The 17,735-nt window shown below is 59.5% G+C and overlaps 1 protein-coding gene across 2 annotated transcripts in view; it reads right to left on the bottom strand.

Moving 5' to 3' along the window:
* The window catches only part of PDE4C (phosphodiesterase 4C), a 98,367-nt gene extending 83,468 nt beyond the window's left edge, over positions 1–14,899 (bottom strand). Inside the window, exons 1-2 of one of the 2 annotated variants that reach the window (XM_043502549.1) lie at positions 14,770–14,899; positions 9,134–9,209 (exon numbers count right to left, since the gene is read on the bottom strand). In XM_043502549.1, the coding sequence (XP_043358484.1) occupies positions 9,134–9,209; positions 14,770–14,798 (105 nt within the window). In that variant the 5' untranslated portion in view covers positions 14,799–14,899. Of the gene's footprint in view, positions 1–9,133; positions 9,210–13,931; positions 14,087–14,769 lie in introns of those variants that run through there. The other variant, XM_038384029.2, reaches the window with a different exon arrangement.
* Between the last annotated feature and the right edge of the window lie 2,836 nt (positions 14,900–17,735).

Genomic DNA, 17,735 nt, shown 5'->3' with positions numbered 1-17,735 from the left:
TCTTGACTCTGCTGGAAATGCCGTAGGCTGCTGGAGCAAGGCACAGCAGCACCTCCGCTCCCTGGGCCACGTGCCATTTCCAGGCTCACTAGCCCACGTGGACCCTCAGGCCGCTGGTGCCAGCAATCCCATCACCAACATTTGGCCACGGGGTCTTTCCAGCCCTGACCCCAGTCAGCACCTGGCAGCATGGGCAGCGCATGCTAATCTGCATGGTGAGGCCAAGCAGCAGGCTTGAGCCAGCCCAGCCCTGGCTACGTCCAGTGACGGTGGGCGAGTCGTTAAGGCAAGGCCATGGAAAGCCAGGGTCCAAATTCCCTTCCCGCTGGGGTCCCCAATGCGTAGGGGAGTCACACCCATTCACGCCCAGGCTGACCCTTGGCCGGATGCCAGGCAGGGCGGTGTTAAGGACTGCAATGCCTTTGTCACATGCGCAGAGGTTGTGCCCGTGTCCTCCCCGCACCATTGCCCAGAGGTGCCTGCGATTCTGGTACTGATCTCGGGCCTAATCCTGCAGGGTGCAGACTGTCCTGCACAGCCAGGGAAGCTGGCAGAAGCGGAGGGTGCCCAGCCCTGCGCTGGGGCAAGGGCTGGCTCAGACTGGCCATTCTGTATCGTTCCCCTTTCTGTGCTGCACACCAGGACTGCCCCCGCTCTCAAGCGAGTCCCAGCTCCTGCTCCCACTGTGCTACCCCACGGCCTGGCCCGGCCTGGCCCAGCCCGGCCCTGGCTATAAATAACAGGCTGGCCGGGGAGCCTGGAACACGACCTGCCCTCGCCCTCGCATTCACAGGGCTGGGCAAATCCTGGAAGTGTTTGTTCTGGACAGCTGCAATTAGAGTGACGGCCTGAAAAGCAGAGACAGGGTTCCCAGCTGCAGGCCCCACCCTGCCCTACCTGGTTAGTGGGCTTGGGAAGCCTTTAAACATAATTAGGAGAAATAAAGCCATTAATTCGCAATCCCCAACTGCCGCAGCAGGGCTCTCTGGCCCGAGAGCACTCGCCCTGATGGAGCTAGTCTCCCTAGGGGAACGGATGGCCCAGGACCAGCTGCTAAAGGAAACTCTTCGCTCTCAGCCCACCTAGGGCTGTCACCTGCCCTGCAGCCCTGCTCAGTCAGGCGGCCGTCCAACCAACCAGCGCAGCCACCGAGTAATCAGCCCCCAAGCACCCAACCAGGCAGCAAAACCGGAGGAGTTTCGATTCAGCAGAGCCCCAAGAAAATGACACTTCCCAGACCCAGCCAGAGCAGCAGCTGCTGGAGGAAAAAGGCCCTTTGCAACAGCTGGGTGTGCAGCTCGGTCTCTAGTCAATTGCCCAGGAAGGCTCGTTCTGGTCCTAGCAGAGGAACAGACTCTAGCACTGGTCTGAACAGCCCCACTGAGAGAGGAAGGCAATGGTGGGAGGGGGAGGGATGGGCAGCAGCCGCCCCCCCACAGCTTGTGTGAGGTGCAAGGGAAGGGTAGGTGTATGGGCGGGGGGGTGAAATGTGAGGGTGCGTGCGAGGGATGAAGGTGAGCGGGGTGCAGGGAGCGGGGTGCGAGGGAAGAGTGGGGGGGAAGTGTGGGGGGGTGACTGTGAGGGGTGTGTGTGAGGAAAGGGTAAGGGGATGTGTTTGTGAGGATGTGGTTGTGAGGGGTGTGTGTGAGGCAAGGGGGGGGTGAGGGAGGGGAGGTGCAAGGGGTGAAGGTGAGCGGGGTGCAGGGAGAGGGGTGCGAGGGAAAGGTTGGGGGTGAGAGGGGGTGTGACTGTGAGGAGTGTGAAGGGAGGGAAGGGGTTGGGGGTATGTGTGCGAGGAGGCTGATGGTTTATTCATGTTGTGTGCTGGCTAAAAAGGGTGAACAGCCCCCCTCCCGCTCCCTGCTCGGCCCCAGCCCTGAGCCCACCCTGAGCAGATGGTTTTTATCCTGCAGGCCTGAGAAGCTGCCGTCACCAGAACGAGCCCAGCAGCACGATGGCAGCCAGCCGGCTCCTTCCCTGCGCTCCGGCGAGTGACAGGCAAGTTGGGGGGTGGGGGCGGGTTGGCCGTAGCGGGTCCCAGCCGCAGTGACGGGGGCTGCACTGGGCAGAGCCGGTACCAGCCACTTCCCAAGGGACAAGTTCACCACTGCATGGCCCTGCTCCACTGTCCCCGCTCAGGTATCGAAGCAGCACCGTGGCCCTTTCTCCAGGTCCTGGCCTCCTGCTAGAGCTAGTGGCACCTGCCCTGACATGCCTCAGGCCATGACCGGAGCATGAAAAGTGAAGCAGGCACAGAAAACCAGAGCGGGAGGTGGGGTTTGGGGGAGCTGGGGTAGAGAGACAACTGTGCTCACATCTAGTCCATGATCCCAGCCTGCCTCAGCAAGAAAAACAGCCCCAGAGCAGGGCCTCGCACCCGCCACAAGACGGAGCCGGAAAGGGTCACAGGAATCCCACTGTGCTCATCCCCCACCTCAGCAATTCATTATCCCCTCCCCAGCCCCACATCAGCTCTGCTCCCGAACTCCCTACAGCAATCCCCCACCATCAGCCCTGCTCCCAGCCCCCACACCAGCTCGGCCCCCAGCCGCTCACACTCCCGCAACCTGTCACAGGAGTCCAGGATCTGTTGAGTCAGTGTGGTGCAAACAGCTCCACGCATGGCCGAGGTCTGCAGCACCGGGGTTTGGAACCCAAGGGCTAGCCACTGCCGCCAGGGGCACAGCTACTCCCAACTCTGCAGTGCCCAGGGTGCGGATCCAGGGTCCCTGCCTCGCCTGTCTCATCAGCACCCTCCGGGCTCCCTAACCCAGCCTGACAGACAGTGACAGAGAAGCAGATGAGTGACAGGGTGTGTGCTAGTGGGTGACGGAGATGCTGCCTTCACGGCTGCTTTGTCTCCCCTCCAGCAGCTGGAGTGTGGAGCTGGAGCCCAGAGCCCGGCTGCAATTACTGCTATTTCTCTAGCTGTCTGTCAGGTGTCATAAAAGCAGTAACAATGAAATCGTTTGCAAATGATCAGACAGGCGTTTCATAAGGCGTTTCATGCAGCAGCTTTAGAGCAATTTTGTGCCTTCGTGTAAAACTTCCCTGTTTCTCTCTTGATTAAAAGCAAGTTTTTAAAATATTCCTGCCTTTCCTTTCAGTCAGACACGCCCAGGCTCCAAACAGGCACCAGCCATTCACCCTGGTAGTCCACCTGGGGATGCGTTAACTCACCCCAGAGCTGGTTCCATTTACATCCAGGCAAGAGGAAACTTGGGCTCCGAACGACCATTCTTGCTTCTCCCACCATGGCATGAGCGCCCAGCCTGACTGGCAGCTGCTGCCAGGGTCCCGCTTCCCAGATCCTAGCCCCTGCGCAGAGCAGGGCTCTCACAAAGGGAAGGGCAGGACTGACTGTTTTGCTGGGCCCAGAATGGAGCCCCCACACACACTAGCAGAGGGGCAAGGAGTCAGGCTTCTACCTCATCCCCACGCCTAGTAGCCACATGTCCTGCTTGTGCTCAGGGCTGGGACCAGTGCACAGATCTCCCTCCCCGGTTGCCGTGTGCACACACAGCGGGGGGGCTGGGGTGAGGTCATAAGCACTGTCTCTTTCAGAGCAGCCCCAGCCCGTTCAGTCCTCGGCAGCAAATGGACTGAAGAGTCCACACAAAACTCTGGCCCCCGGGGTGCCAAGTGGCTGCGGGGAGCTCACCCGCGGCTTGGCCAAGAATCCAGGGGGCTGGTGAGCCGGAGGCTCTCCAGGGAGACTGGCCTGTGCATGCCCCACACCCAAGCAGCTCAAAAATTCCAAGAGTGCCAGGCACTGCCATCTATTGTGCTGGTGCCCAGCGCCTCAAACAAGCAGCCGGGCCCATTGGTCGCACAAGGAGGTGTCTGCAGGCAGGGGCTCGGTGCAGAGAGCAGCCCAACCCCCTTGTCCCGCACTGCAGAGGGAGGGGGGCCCACGTGGACTGCAGGATCTGGCAAGTGCAAGCTGTCCTGATGAGGCCCCCGGCTCAGAAGTCACAGCTCCTGGCCCCCTGGGAGCGGCTGCAGCCACTCGGCACTAATGACGCCCTCAGCTGCATTCATGGCCTGGTGCTGAACATCTGAATTACCTGATGGCCAGGGCCTGTCAGAGCCGAGGGGCTGCCCAGCACCCGCTGCTAATCGAGGGCCTCGGCGCTGCACTGTCGGGGGGCCTGAGAACATTTAACCCGTTACTTCGCCGCTCGGCAGGGCTCTCCTCAGCCGTGGCCAGCCAGCTCGCCAGCTCCTAGGACTCTCCTGGGCTGGCGCTCAGGGTCCTTGCTCGCTGCAGGAGCAGGGCTGGAGACAGGCACGGCAGCTGGTGGCCTCACACAGGGCTCAGTGCAGGCAGCTGAGGCCAGGCTGCGTCTCCCCAACGCGGGGGCAGGCCTGGGAGCTCCAGTGACTGTCTCACCTCAGACTGTCCGTCCCCGGCCAGGAAACCCCTCCAGCACTCGAGGGTCAAAGCTTTCATCCTCTTGTGCCGGGGCTAAGCCAGGGGCTCAGTCTGGAGCACTGGGTACGTGACAAGGTGCTCCAGGGCTGCCCCAAGAGCCCAGAGCCTGGTCTAGGGGCTGGTGGGGAGCCAGGGGACCTGGGTTTGGTTCCTAGTTCTCTCAGTAACCTTGCAGGTCCCTTCTCTGTGCTGTTCCCCTGGCTGGTTAGCAGCCCTTCCAGCAAAGATGGTGCAGTGCGGAGCACAGTGGGGCCCCTGTCCGGGCTGGGGCCTGTCGTTGCCCCTGAGATAGGAATTCATAGGAGCTTTGGAGGTACAAGCCCCTGTCAGAACAGCAGAGAGCTGGGGGCTGCAGGGAGGTGCCGGCAGACGCAGGTCACATCTGCTTCATTGTTCCAGTGATGATGGAAGGCCATAATTCATGATAGAGACAGGGGCCAGACCAGTGGGGCCTAGCGCTGCTGGGTTTGTCCCGTTAGTGACTCATTGCTGCAGGGTGAGTCGCTCTGTTCTGGCCCTGGAGAAGGGCCCTGCTGTTAACCCCACTGTGAAATGCCAGAAGACAGGACATTTCAGCCTCTTCCCTTTTTTGGCTGAAGAATGTGAACGATAAGGAAAGGCTCATTTCCTGAGGGTGCTGCGTGTACAAAGGGCCGAACCAGCCCGCAGCCTCCCACCTCCCCACACTGGGGGGCACCCAGGGAACAAGGCAGGGTCAGTGTAATGGGAACCAGCGACATAACCAGGGAGCAAGTGAAGGCCCCGCTAGCAAAGGGAGGGCAACTCCAGAGAGAGAGCGAGGTCAGCTGGGGGCAGAGTCCCCACAGCCTGCTGTGCATAGATGGGGCTACAGAATCAGCAGGCTTTGGCCCAAAGCCCAGGCCCTCCGCTCAGGGCTCTAGGAGCAGCTCCTCAGTGCAGGGGAGTGACTGAGCCACAAACAGGGAGGATTGAAACCAGGCAGCAGAGGACAATGGTGAGCGTGCACCTGACAAGCGCATTGCACCACAGCTCTAAGCTATGTCTATATGCTGCACGCTGTTTAAGGCGGGCAGGGTCCAAACCTGCAACGCCCCCAGCACAGCAGTGGAAATAGCAGTGGAGACAGGGAGTAAAGACACATACCCGAGTACTGACCCTATCGGGCTCTCCGCTCGACCAAGCTGTGCCCCCCGGCTTGCCCACTCACCCATGGCCTCCCCGCCTTTCACTGGCGCCTTCCACTGAGCCTTGTAGCTACATGCCGCAGCATGGCCAGAGCCGACTTTTCACTGGGGTGGGTAGCGACGTGTCCCCTGCCCGCCCCCATCCTGGGCCCGCAGCCTGTGTGCAGGGGCTGCTTTCCTGGGCCCAGGGAGGTCTCACCCAGCAACAGCTCACTGGATCATGCCCCTCCCTTTAGCTTCGAGGAGATGGGTTGTGGCAGGAGTGGTCCTTTCCCTGTGCCAGGTAAAATCTCGGCTGGAGGGAGGGTGGGGGGTTGAAGTTTTTTAGATTTTAAATTGAATGTTTTGGGGCCAGCATGGTGCCAGCCACACACTACCAGGGCTGATCCACTGGCAGGCCTCAGAGAGCCTCTCCCAACCCCCCAGCTTGCCCCCCATGCCAGGTGCAAAGCAGTGGCCATTTGGTGAGAGATGGGTCAGGGGTCATAAGGCACCAGCCTCGGAGGTGGCCAGCGCAGTGGAAAATCCTCTAGGGGCCGAATGTACAATTATCCCAGGAATAATAATAATTAACCGCCCATTAGGGGCATAATTAACTCCTGCTAAGTGCTCTAATCCCGGTAATTAGTGCCCTGGAGTGGCAGCAGGTGGGCCGGCTTGGGAAGGTGGGGAGAAATGTGCCTCTCATGCTCACGGTCATGTTCATTCCAAGGGAGCTCCCAGTGCTGGGGGTGCTGCTGCCTTTCCTCCAGCACCCCTTCGCACGCCTGGCGAGGGAAAGGGGAGAACCCAGGTCCCAGCAGGGAGTGTTGTGCGAGGGGCCTGGGGGTGCTGCAGGGCCGGGCTCACACCAAGGCAGGGGGAATGTCCTGCTCCTGGCGGGGCCCTACCCTGCCACTTGACAGACTGCGAGTGGGCAGGGAGCTGGCTAGCGGCGCCCACCTGCTGTATGTTGGCTCCTTGAGCCGTAACCAGGGAACCGCAGGATCCAAACAAGCAAAGTGGCTTTTAGTCCAGGTGCTCTAATGCCCCTAGCCGAAAGCGCTGGAGCGGAGACGGAGGCGCAGCCGGAGCATGCTGGGGCTTGTTCGCTGCAGCGTGGGACTGCGGGTCAGCAGCTCTCGCATTAGGAGGCCTCTCAGGTTAATGAAGCAGCAGGAGCTGGCGCTAAATCTCTAATCAGGCGGGCACCTGTGGTCAGTTGTACCTGGTGGAGCCCCCAGCAGGCGCTAAGCCGAGCTGAGTGCAGCGGTGTGAGAGCAGGCACTCGGGAACGTCACTCCACCCTGGCCAAACCGAACCGCACCGCAACGTTGGGCTGGCCCCTGCCAGGCTCTGCGTAGTGCGGGCACCTTAACCACTAGCTAGCAGCACGGTACCGCAGAGCAAGCCAGATGCCACATGCCAGCCAGAGCCAGCCCCCAGGACATGCTCACATGCCCATAAGTCACTAGTGCATGGGGCGTGAGGGCAGAGACCCATTAGCAGGGAGGGGAGGAAGCTGTTACCCCAAGCCACAGCCGCCACCATGGCACTCTCCACCCCGCAGTTCCTGGGCCCCAGGATTTGCTCATCACATAGAATCACAGAAGTGTCAGGCTGGGAGGGACTCGAGAGCTTGCTGAGCCGAGACCAAGTAAACCCAGACCAGCCCTGACAGGGGCTTGTCCAGCCTGGTGTTAAACCTCTCCGAAGACAGGGATTCCACCACCTCTCTGGGGAGCCTGTTCCAGGGCTCATCTCCCTCCGTTAGAAAGTATTTCCTCATTTCTAAGCTACATCTCCGGGGCTGCAGGACTGAGCCTGTTACTCCACATCCTACCTTCGGCTGCCTCACAGACCAATCGACCACAATCAGCCCTTCACAGATTTGCAGACAGGTACCAGGTCCTGCCTCAGACTGTTTTTCTCCAGACTGGACACACCCAGGGGTTTTAACCTTTTTTAACCTCAGGATTTCTAACGCTGTGTTGAGCTTTGTCACGGTCCTGCAAACTCTCTCCCGTTTGTCCCCATCTTTCCTAACGTGCAGCACCCAGAACTGGACACAGGACTCAGCTGAGGCCTTGCCAGTGCTGAGTAAACCAGGCCAGTGGCCTCCCGTGTCTTAATACCACACTGCTGCCAATACACCCCAGAACGAGCTTAGCCTTTGTCACAACTGCACCACATCGCTGACTCGTTCCCTTTGTGATCCTGCTCCGCAGCGCTCCCACCTCGCCAGTTAGTCCCTGGTTTGTAGCTATGCATGTGATTGTTTGGGGGGAGGGATAGCTCAGCGGTTTGAGCATTGGCTTGCTAAACCCAGAGTTGAGTTCAATCCTTGAGGGGGCCATTTAGGGATCTGGGGCAAAAATAAGGGATGGTACTTGGTCCTATTGTAAAGGCAGGGGACTGGACTTGATGACCTTTCAAGGTCCCTTCCAGCTCTAGGAGATAGGTATATCTCTACATTAATTAATTAATTTGTCCTTCCTAAGTGACACACTTTACCCTTGTCTTTATGGAGTTTCATCTTGTTGGATTCAGACCAATTCGTCCAAGTCTCCAATTCTCCTGTCCTCCCAAATGTTTGTAACCCCTCTCTGCTTTCTTATCTGCAGCTCTTATCAGCAAACTCTCCACACAATTAGCCCCGTCACTAATGAACATAGCCAGGCCTGGTCTCTGTGGGACCCACTCGATGCACCTCCCAGCTAGACAGCGAACCACTGGTAACCCCTGAAGTTCCGTCTTTGGGCCAGTCACGCACACACCTCAGTCACTTTATCTAGACCCACTTGCCACAGTTTGCTTATGAGACTGGGTCAGACGTGAAGGGAGGATGTGGCTGCCACTGTCCGTCCCAGTGCCGGGGGCTCTGTGAGGCCCCCTAGCAGCTGGGGCGGGCGCTCAGGGCTGGGGACAAACGCTCGCTTGGTGGCTCGCTAGCAAAGGCCGTGAGATGGGGAAAGTTTCCTTCCTTCCTTCCTGAGGCAGAGACTAGGCACAGCTGGGGGCAGCGCTGCTCCGAGGAGGCTCTCAGCCTCGCTCTCCGACCCGGCACACACAGAAAAGCTCATCTAGACCCCGGGGAGCTGGGCTGGAGAGGGGGACCAGCCCTTGTCTCAGCTGGGCCAGCAACATGCGAGGTGCACAACAGGGACACAGCAGCCAAATGAACCAGAGGCGCCTTCCCCCCAGCCCGGGGTGGGTACGACGCTGACACTTGCACCAGCCGCCCCGCCCCCTCACTCCCCCGGTTAGGGATTACTGGCCCCACAACCGTCTCCCACCGGGGTCTGTGCTGCTTGTCCCCTCCCCAACGTCACCCCCCCACTCCTTTTGTTAGCAGCATTGACCCTTTTCCCCTCCCCACGCTGAGGCCCAGTCTGGCTGGTTCCTGCAGCATCCGGGCTCTAGTCCCGAGCAGCACTGCCGGCCCCAGCCCCAGATGCCGTCTGGGCTGCACAGCGTGACCGGGATCCACTCCGCTTGGCCAGCTGGGTTCCCAGTGGGGTGCCCTACCCCGCCAGCCGGAGGCAGCACTCACCTCCATGCTCAGGAAGGACAGGGCTGTCCGACTCCGCCTCATCCTGGCCCCTGCTCCAGCTGGCCCCGGTCCTTCCCTGCAACCAAAGGAGGAGGCGAGGGTCAGGGCTTCTCATGGCTTTTGCCTTCGGCGGGTCTTGCCCTCAGCTCTAGCGCAGGGTCTCACCCGCCCTGCCCTGGGTCTGCGGAGGCTGGCAGGGGACGGCTGGGAAGTGGAAGCCAGACCTGCAGGCGCTTGAGCCCGGAGCGATGGGGCGGCTCTGAAGGGTGCTGGGGGGGAGGGGGTAGATCACCCCCCGCTGCAGGATACCTGCCCTGACGGGCCCCAGCTGAGCTGATAGCAAGACTCCAGCCACTGGCCCCCTAATTTGAACCCTCCTCATCAATAGATCCCTCCCAGCCAGCACCCCGGGGTGGGGGCAAAGCACCTCCAGTCAGGGCAGCTCCCGGCCTCTCAGCACAACAAAACCATGTGACCACCCCAGTCAGGGCCAGCGCCACCCAGGTGGCAATCCATCACCCAGGGCTCGGTGGGCCTCTCTGGGACCTGGGAGCTGCTGAAAGGAGACATCCCAATGCGGCCAGAGTCACGGCTGCCCCAGCTACACCAACCCTGGGCCTTCAGCCTGTGCCGGGGGTGGAGGGGAAGGTTTTGCTCACGTCCACCTGCAAAACTCTGATTGTCAGAGACCTGGAGCAGGAGGGGACGGAGCCCCGGGGAACCTCACATGCCTGGGGTCAGGCAGCGCCAAGGGGGGAGGTGTCACCTCCTGCTCTTTTGGAGACATTTCTTGTATGTTCATTTGTGGGGGATCAAACAGAAAGAGTGAGCGGGTGGAGACTGCGCCTGGCAGGATGGCGCCAGCTGATCCTTGCCCCATTGGAGGCCGGGGCCTTGTCCCCAGCACCGCAGAGTCTGGACGCCTGGCACAGCAGAGTGGACAGTGCAGAGGGGCCCACGCTGCCCGGGCGCGTCTGGGCGACAGTGCCAGGGCCAGCTCCAGTGAGAATGGAAACGCCCTCCTGCCGCACGTGTCGGCTGCTGCTGGCCCCACGCAGCGTGACTTCCTGCTCCACGGCTCTCGGCTGCCCTGGGATCGCCTCGGGCCCAGCTGCAGCGAGCGAGAGGGGGCACCTGGGACGGTCTCTCTCCCCTACTTACAAACACTAACAAAGAAACAAGGCCAGAGGTGGGCAAACTACGGCCTGCGGGACCATCCTGCTGGGCCCCTGAGCTCTCAGCCAGGGAGGCTCGCCCCTGGCCCCTCCCCCGCTGTCCCCCCTTCCCTGCAGTCACGCCACCATGCGGGCAGCATGGCTTGCACCCGCCCACCTCCAATAAGCCTGTCCTGCCGCTCTGAGCAGCTTGGTAAGGGGGTGGAGGCAGAGAGGTTGGATAAGGGGCAGGAGGTCCCAGGGGGCAGTAAGGGGACAGGGGGTGATGGGGCAGAGGTGGTCAGGAGACAGGGAGCAGGGGGAGTTGGATGGGTGGGGCGTTCTGAGGGGGGCAGTCAGGGGATGGGAAGTGGGCGGGGGCGGATGGGGGCAGAGGCCAGGCTGTTTGGGGAGGCCCAGCCTTCCCTACCCGGCCTTCCATACTGTTTTGCAACCCCGATGTAGCCCTCGGGCCAAAAAGTTTGCCCACCCCTGAACAAGGTGATAAAGACTCGCTCTTGTGAGAGTTTCAGAGTAGCAGCCCTGTTAGTCTGTATTCGCAAAAAGAAAAGGAGGACTTGTGGCACCTTAGAGACTAACAAATTTATTAGAGCATAAGCTTTCGTGAGCGAAATGCATCCGATGAAGTGAGCTGTAGCTCACGAAAGCTTATGCTCTAATAAATTTGTTAGTCTCTAAGGTGCCACAAGTACTCCTTTTCTTCTTGTGAGAGTGTCGATTGCAGTTGAGGGCCCCGTGGCAGCTAGCATCATCCCCCAGCCTAATCGGCCCCAGCCCCCAGCAGCGTGGAGGGGGGCATCTGTCCTCAGTAGCTTCAAGCCCCTTCACCAGCCAAACACTCCCCTGCAGCACAACAAAGGAAGGATTTAAAAATCTGGCTGAGCAGGAGTCTCTCTCAGGGCCCCAGGGCTGTATAAATCTCCTCCCAACACCAGGGGCTGATTAAATTCCAGGCCTGGGAGAATGAGGGCAAAGGGCCGAGATGCCGAGCAATCCTCAGCCAGCTCTGGGCCCCAGCCTGCCCCGGGAATGGGTCACACGTGACAGCAGGCCAAGCCATCCGGCCCAGAACTTGGCTGCTATTTCATTCCCTCTCTGGGGCATTGATAACCAACCTTGAGCTGGGGGGAGAGGGAACCGCACCAGCTTCCTTCTACTGCGCCCTCCTCCTACAGGGCCCTGGCAGGGGGGCTCCAGCTCCTTGGGGGGTCCAGCGGTGGAAGGAGGCAGTGCCCCTCCCCCAGGAATGTGCACCTGGCTAAGCCCCACTTAAGCATTTGCAAACCAGTGGAAGCCCCATCCCTGCGCCCAGCTCTATGCATCTCAGGGCCAGCTCCCTGCAGGTCGGCCACGGAGCCTAGAGGCGTCTAGCCAGGCTGGGGCCAGTAGTTCCCCAGTGGAGGAGATGCTCAGGTGGGAATTCTACCAGGCAGGGCTGGGTCCCCCAGCACAGCCCCAGTGCCCAGGGGAGAGGGGAGAGTGAGTCCAGCCTCCTGCGGCATCTGAGAGGCAGCCACTCAAGGCGACCTGCTCCCCGGGCCTGTGCTACAGCACACAACCCAGCCCAGGGCGCATCCACACCGGCCAGTTGGTCTAGAGAGGCAGGAACAACCGGCCCCAGGAGCACATGGCCCACGAGCTCTGGGCTCCAGGGCGCCTCTGGCCTTGCCAGGGGTGAAGGCCAGTCCTGCCCAGCCCAGAAGCAGACTGCGTGGTGCCAAATGAGGAGAGGGGATGGGTGCATCGGGCTCTCCGGGGAGTGGTCCCAGAGCTTCTCTGCAGGCAGAGTCAGGCAGGCAGGACGGCACTGGAGGGCTACGGAGGGCCAGGTCCCTGCACCCTGCAGGTGTTCACAGCTCAGCCAAGGCCCTCAGGAGGACCCTTGCTGTGAACACCCCAACTTCTTCAGACGATTGAACCGTGGCTGGGGAATATCGGGAACACCCAGGGGCTGGGAGGGGCCCCACGCCTGACAGGCTGGGAGCCGCATGTGACTCCAAACTGCTGCTGCTAGCTGGGGCTAAGGGGGATCCCAGGGAACCCCCAGGCTCAGTGGAAGGCAGCAGGGCAGAGGCTGCCACCTCTATGGCTGCTGAGAACCAGCTCCCAGGGGCTGGCCCTGCAAGTCCCGGCAGGAGCTGCTGTCAGACTGGGGCACGTCTGCGGCTGCTCGTCCAGGCATCGGGTTGTCTTTGAGGTGCAGCCTCAGGCTGCAGCAGAGCCTGACAGGCCTTTAGCCAGGGCTGGGTGGGGGAGCTGCCCTGCAGCTGGGGGCCTTAGGGGAAGAGCTTGTTCTCTCCTGTCTAAACTAGTGGGATCTGGAGCCAGGAATGGTGCAGACTCCCTGCCTCACAGCTCTGCTGATGCCCCTCAACTCCAATGGCAGCCCCCCATTATTCCAGTCCTGCCCCCCCATGGGGGTGACAGAGGCACCGTCTGTGCTGTGGTACCCCATCCCAATAGGGTGGGCAGGGAAAGCCCCGCCAGACTTCCTGCCTGCAGCCCCTCTATCCCGAGCTCATAGGCCAGGAGTAGCAGACGCTCACCTGGCCCTGCAGCCCCCAGAGCAAAGGAGCCAGCTAGACAGGAAGGCAATGGAGGGATCTCTGCTTCTGGCCTGGGAGCTCCAGCTGCTCTGCCTCAGAGCACAGACCCATGTCACGGAGTGTGGGGGAGTCCGGGGCCTGCACCCCTCTTCCTAGGATTCATTGTGATTCTCAGCCAGCCAGTAAAATGGAAGGTTTATTGGACAATAGGAACACAGTCTGAAACAGAGCTTGTGGGTACAACCAGGACCCCTCAGTCAAGTCCTTCTGGGGGGCAGGGAGCTTAGACCCCAGCCCTGGGGTTCCCTGCGTTCCACCACCCAGCACCAAACTGGAACTAAACCCCCGCAGCCGGCTCCCTCCTCCAGCCTTTTTCCAGTTTCCCGGGCAGAGGTGTTACCTCCCCCTTCCCTTCCTGGCTAAGGTGACAGGCTCTCAGGTCTCCCATCCCCAGTGAAACCCCCCTGCCACATTCCCAGGTCAACACTCCCCCCTCCCTGCTGCATCACAACCCGCCTCTGCCCAGCCCTCCCGGGACGTTGGATCCCACCGGAGGGCTGGGCTCTGGGAATCACTGGGGGGCCTTCCGGCCTTGGCAGGGGCAAGAAGGTTTGAACCGCAGCCTCCTGACGGCCCCTGTCCTGGCTGGTAGCATGACCTGAGAGCCTGGCGCTAATCTGGAAAACCCACCAGAGGGGCAGCCGCCCTCCTGTCCACACACCACATGTGCTGCAGCCCAGCTGCATGGCACATGCCAGCAACGCTGCCAGCCAAGGTTGCAAAGGAGCGAGGGAGCCCAGAAATTCCAAGTCAGAGCGGCAAACGACTGCCCCGGGCATTACTCCACACGCAGGGCACTTAACACGCAAACCCACTGCCACCAAGTACACCTCGAACCAGCCAGGACAAGGGGCACAAGGCCTGGCTGAGTGCCCCGCCACTCGCTGCTAGCAGAATCTCAGGGATCCCTGCCTCCAAGACTCGACGACGCACAAGCTTTGCCAGCTGTTATTTGAGTTTTGAACAAAAGCCACATTCCCACCTGCCTGCGCTAGCCCCACGCCCGCAGAGACTTACACAGAGTGGCTGCCAGCAGGGCAGGGACGCTGAGTCTGTCCGTGGGCCGCCGGAGCAAATGGAGGGGAAGTATTTAGCAAACCGTGCCCATCTGCACGTGATCCAGCGGGCAATTGCACGGTCTGGAGCAAGCAATATTAACACGCAGCTTTCTCTGCACTTCTCTGCGTTCCCTTAACTCTTTGCTGCCTAGATGACAATGCTTCCCACTCAGAGCAGAGACCCTGCAGATGGCCCAGAGCTGCAGTAACACAGACCCTCACTTGCGCCAGTCCACTCTCCGGCAGCCGGAAGAAGGCATTTGCTTTCTGTGCGTTTGCACGTTTGCTACCCCCTTTGATTTATGTGTGTCCCGAGAGACGTGGCAAAGTTTCCTCTGCACAGGGAGGGGCCGGGCACTCTACCGGTTATACTGCAAAACCAAGGGATTAATGCACGTTGCCCCAGTGGCACATGTTCTGGGGGAGTGACTGCAGGGGGCTGAGCCAGTGAAACCCAACGCCCCTGCTCAGACTTTGGCCCCAGGAGTCGCTTTTTACACCGAGACTTGCCAGGCCAGCTGCCCCCTTGTGCAGAGAGCGGTTCCCTGCGGCCACCGTCTCTGCGAAAGCCCAGCTGCCGGAGCCTCCACGGCCCCTCACCCAGGGCCAGCACAGAGCATCCCCAGCAGCACGTCCTTTGCCTTTAAGCTGTCCCTGGATTGGGACGTCTCACCCTATGGAGCAGCTTCTCCTCCCACTGCCCCCGGGGTCTCCTCTGGATCCTCACTGGCCAGAGAACCGAGCTCTGCCCGCTCCCCCCAGTGCGTGGTCGGAGCTCTCCCGCCCGCAGCACTGACCTGGCGAGAGGGGTCACCTGCGCTGCCATGTGCCGAGCTCAGCAGAGACATGAGGGGGAGGGCACAGGGGCATACTCCACTCCAGGGATGAGCTGACATCACATCAGAGGTGTTGCACCCAGGCCTGCCCTGCATCCACTAACGGCGGGTTTGAGCCTGGCTCAGTTAAACCGGTGCAGCTTGTGTGCAGCCACCTCCCACTGGACTTAAACGGAATAGCTCAGGCCAGCAAGGGCGTCCACATGACGCTTCATGCTGCTTTGACTAAACTGGTTCAAAACCATGTTCGGATCATGCTGTGAGGGTGTGTGTGGACAAGGTTAGTGTCTAGGGATCCTCACACATGTCTTTACACATCCTGTCACACTGCAGCTCGGGTTGGACTGAAACCAGTTTACACCTGGCCTTACCCCTCGAGTTCACTAGGAGTGGGCGCTGCCATCCAGCGAGACTGGAGCAAGGGCCTGTTTGTGACCACATGCTGCACAACAGCCCCTGTCCCGGGCAAGCCACCAGGCTCCATGCAGCCGGTGTCATGCCCAGGCAGCTGTGGTCCCGCACAGGCCTTAGCTCTTGGTGTTTATTTTACCATGGCCGGTTGGAACTAACAAAGCCCATTGACTCCAAGCCGCTCAACTACAACATGGTTTCCTTGGGGATTTTCCAGCAGGAGGGAAGCTATCTGGCACCTTGGGAGGGGCTGGCTCCCTATTGGCTGGGAGTCTGCAGCCCGAAACGAGAGTCACCAGACTGAGGACCTTCGGCCCTCCAGGGCAGTTAATTTGCTAATGGGGAAATAAATACTTGGTGGGAACCTGGCCAAAGCACAATCCATACGCAGGTTGGTACGTTCCCAGAGCCGCCCCTGTCACGGCGTCCCCGGGCGATGCTCTGGAGCTGCTCCCCACGAAGCCAGACAGGACTCTGGAGGAGTCTCCTCTCTGGGAGCAGCCTGTCTGCAGGACACACAGCTCACCTGGCTTCCCCCTTCCTGGGTCTGACCTCGGAGCATACAGCATCCTCTGCCCCTCTGTGCGCTTCCCACAGCGAGTCCGCCCAGGCGGGGTCCTGGGAAAGCCAGAGGGTCCTGCCCACCAACTCCGCAGTCAGACGTGACTCTCAGCCAGCCAGTAAAACAGAAGGTTTATTAGACGACAGGAACCTGGTCTAACACAGAGCTTGTAGGTGCAGAGAACAGGACCCCTCAGCTGGGTCCATTTTTGGGGGAAGGGAGCCAGACAACCACATCTGCGCTTTGCTCCTCGTCCCCAGCCAGCCCCAACTGAAACTCTCTCCAGCCTGGAAACAGGGTGTTGGCCATTCTCTGTGTCCAGACCCCTGCACACACCTGCCCTCTAGGGCTCTGCAACGATCATACACCCTTATCCCACCCCCTAGATACTTAAGAACTGCCTAGGGGAAACTGAGGCACCCCCACAATATTCAGAAGAAACATTAAGAACAGTCACGCTTCGTCACATCTCTCTCCCCTTCGAGATCGAACTGAGCGAGGTCACTTCAGCCAGTGACCTGGGGAAGTTCGAAGCCACCAACGTTCCCATGGATGCCCCAGCATCTCTCCTGTTCCTTGGTGGGAGTTACACTAGGCCCTTCCAGTTTCACGCCCTCCCTTAGGTCGGGGGTGGTCAATAGCACTCGCATGCCACATGTGGGAAGGTTTATGCGGCCCATGCCCTTTTGCCACCCCAAAACCCCCGGGGGTCAAACTGGGATCGGGTCTTCTCCCAGTGCTCCAGTCTGGAGGCCTGCAATTCGGGCTCTCTTGGTTAAGAGCCCCCGTCTTGACCTGGGCCACATACTGTTCACTTACAGAACTAGCATGGAGACATCCCTTTCTCAACAACCTTGTCTCCCCAGCTAGCTGGCCAAACACAGCCACTTGGTTAGAGGACGGTTTAACTTTCTTAACAGCTTTCACTTCATCTGAGACCTTCTCAAAGCCATCCACACTGGATCTTTCAACAGGAAAGTCAGTGGATCCATTCACAACAGAAAATTTCTGGCTGTTAGGAACTGAAACTTTCTTGATTAAATCACTTTCACACCCTTCAGTTGCAGTAAACTGCTTGCAAAGACTCCATGAGGATTCCTTTCCCTAGGGGCTTTTCTATGCAACAATTCACCCTTCACAGAAATTCTGCCCTTACCCTCTTCACCTAGGACTTGCTCTAGAGGAACACTTTCCTGAGCAACAACAGACTCTTTCTGGGTCTCACTTACATCCAGAATCACCTCTGGCCCATCAGGCGGATTCCTACACAATCCCCGTTCAGGCAAACTGACAGACTCCCTAGCTAAAAGGTTAGAAGCCTTCTCCTTCCTTTTGCCATACACAAGTTCAGGAATCTTTTCCTTCTTGCTACAGGTTTCCACACCCTCAGTAGGTAACACAATCAAATCACCTTTCTGCTCTCCTTGTGCCCTGGCTAGGACCTCACCCTGATTAGACAAGAAAAGGAGTACTTGTGGCACCTTAGAGACTAACAAATTTATTTGAGCATAAGCTTTCGTGAGCTACAGCTCACTTCATCTGAAGCTCACGAAAGCTTATGCTCAAATAAATTTGTTAGTCTCTAAGGTGCCACAAGTTCTCCTTTTCTTTTTGCGAATACAGACTAACACGGCTGCTACTCTGAAATCTGATTAGACAGAGTTGCTACACCCTTTCCCAACAACACACTAGCAACAGGCAAAATACAAGCACCAGAATTGTTTGGTCTCTGGGATTTTACATAGACACTAAGTGGATGCGACCTAGTTACAGGGCCATTCTCCCCAGCACACACAAACTTAGGACCATTCCCTTCCTGGGCTTTAGCTGAATCCAGAACCAACTCTGAGACAACCGCACTATTCTCAACCATTACCGGCTGAAAGGCCCCTTCTGTCTGCTCCACAGACAAAGAAGAGCCGGAGACACATTCTCCTTTAACAGGTTTCAGAGT

This window comes from Dermochelys coriacea, chromosome 25 (assembly GCF_009764565.3).
Source record: "Dermochelys coriacea isolate rDerCor1 chromosome 25, rDerCor1.pri.v4, whole genome shotgun sequence".
NCBI lineage: Eukaryota > Metazoa > Chordata > Testudines > Dermochelyidae > Dermochelys > Dermochelys coriacea.
This window is presented reverse-complemented; position numbering and strand designations above follow the sequence as displayed.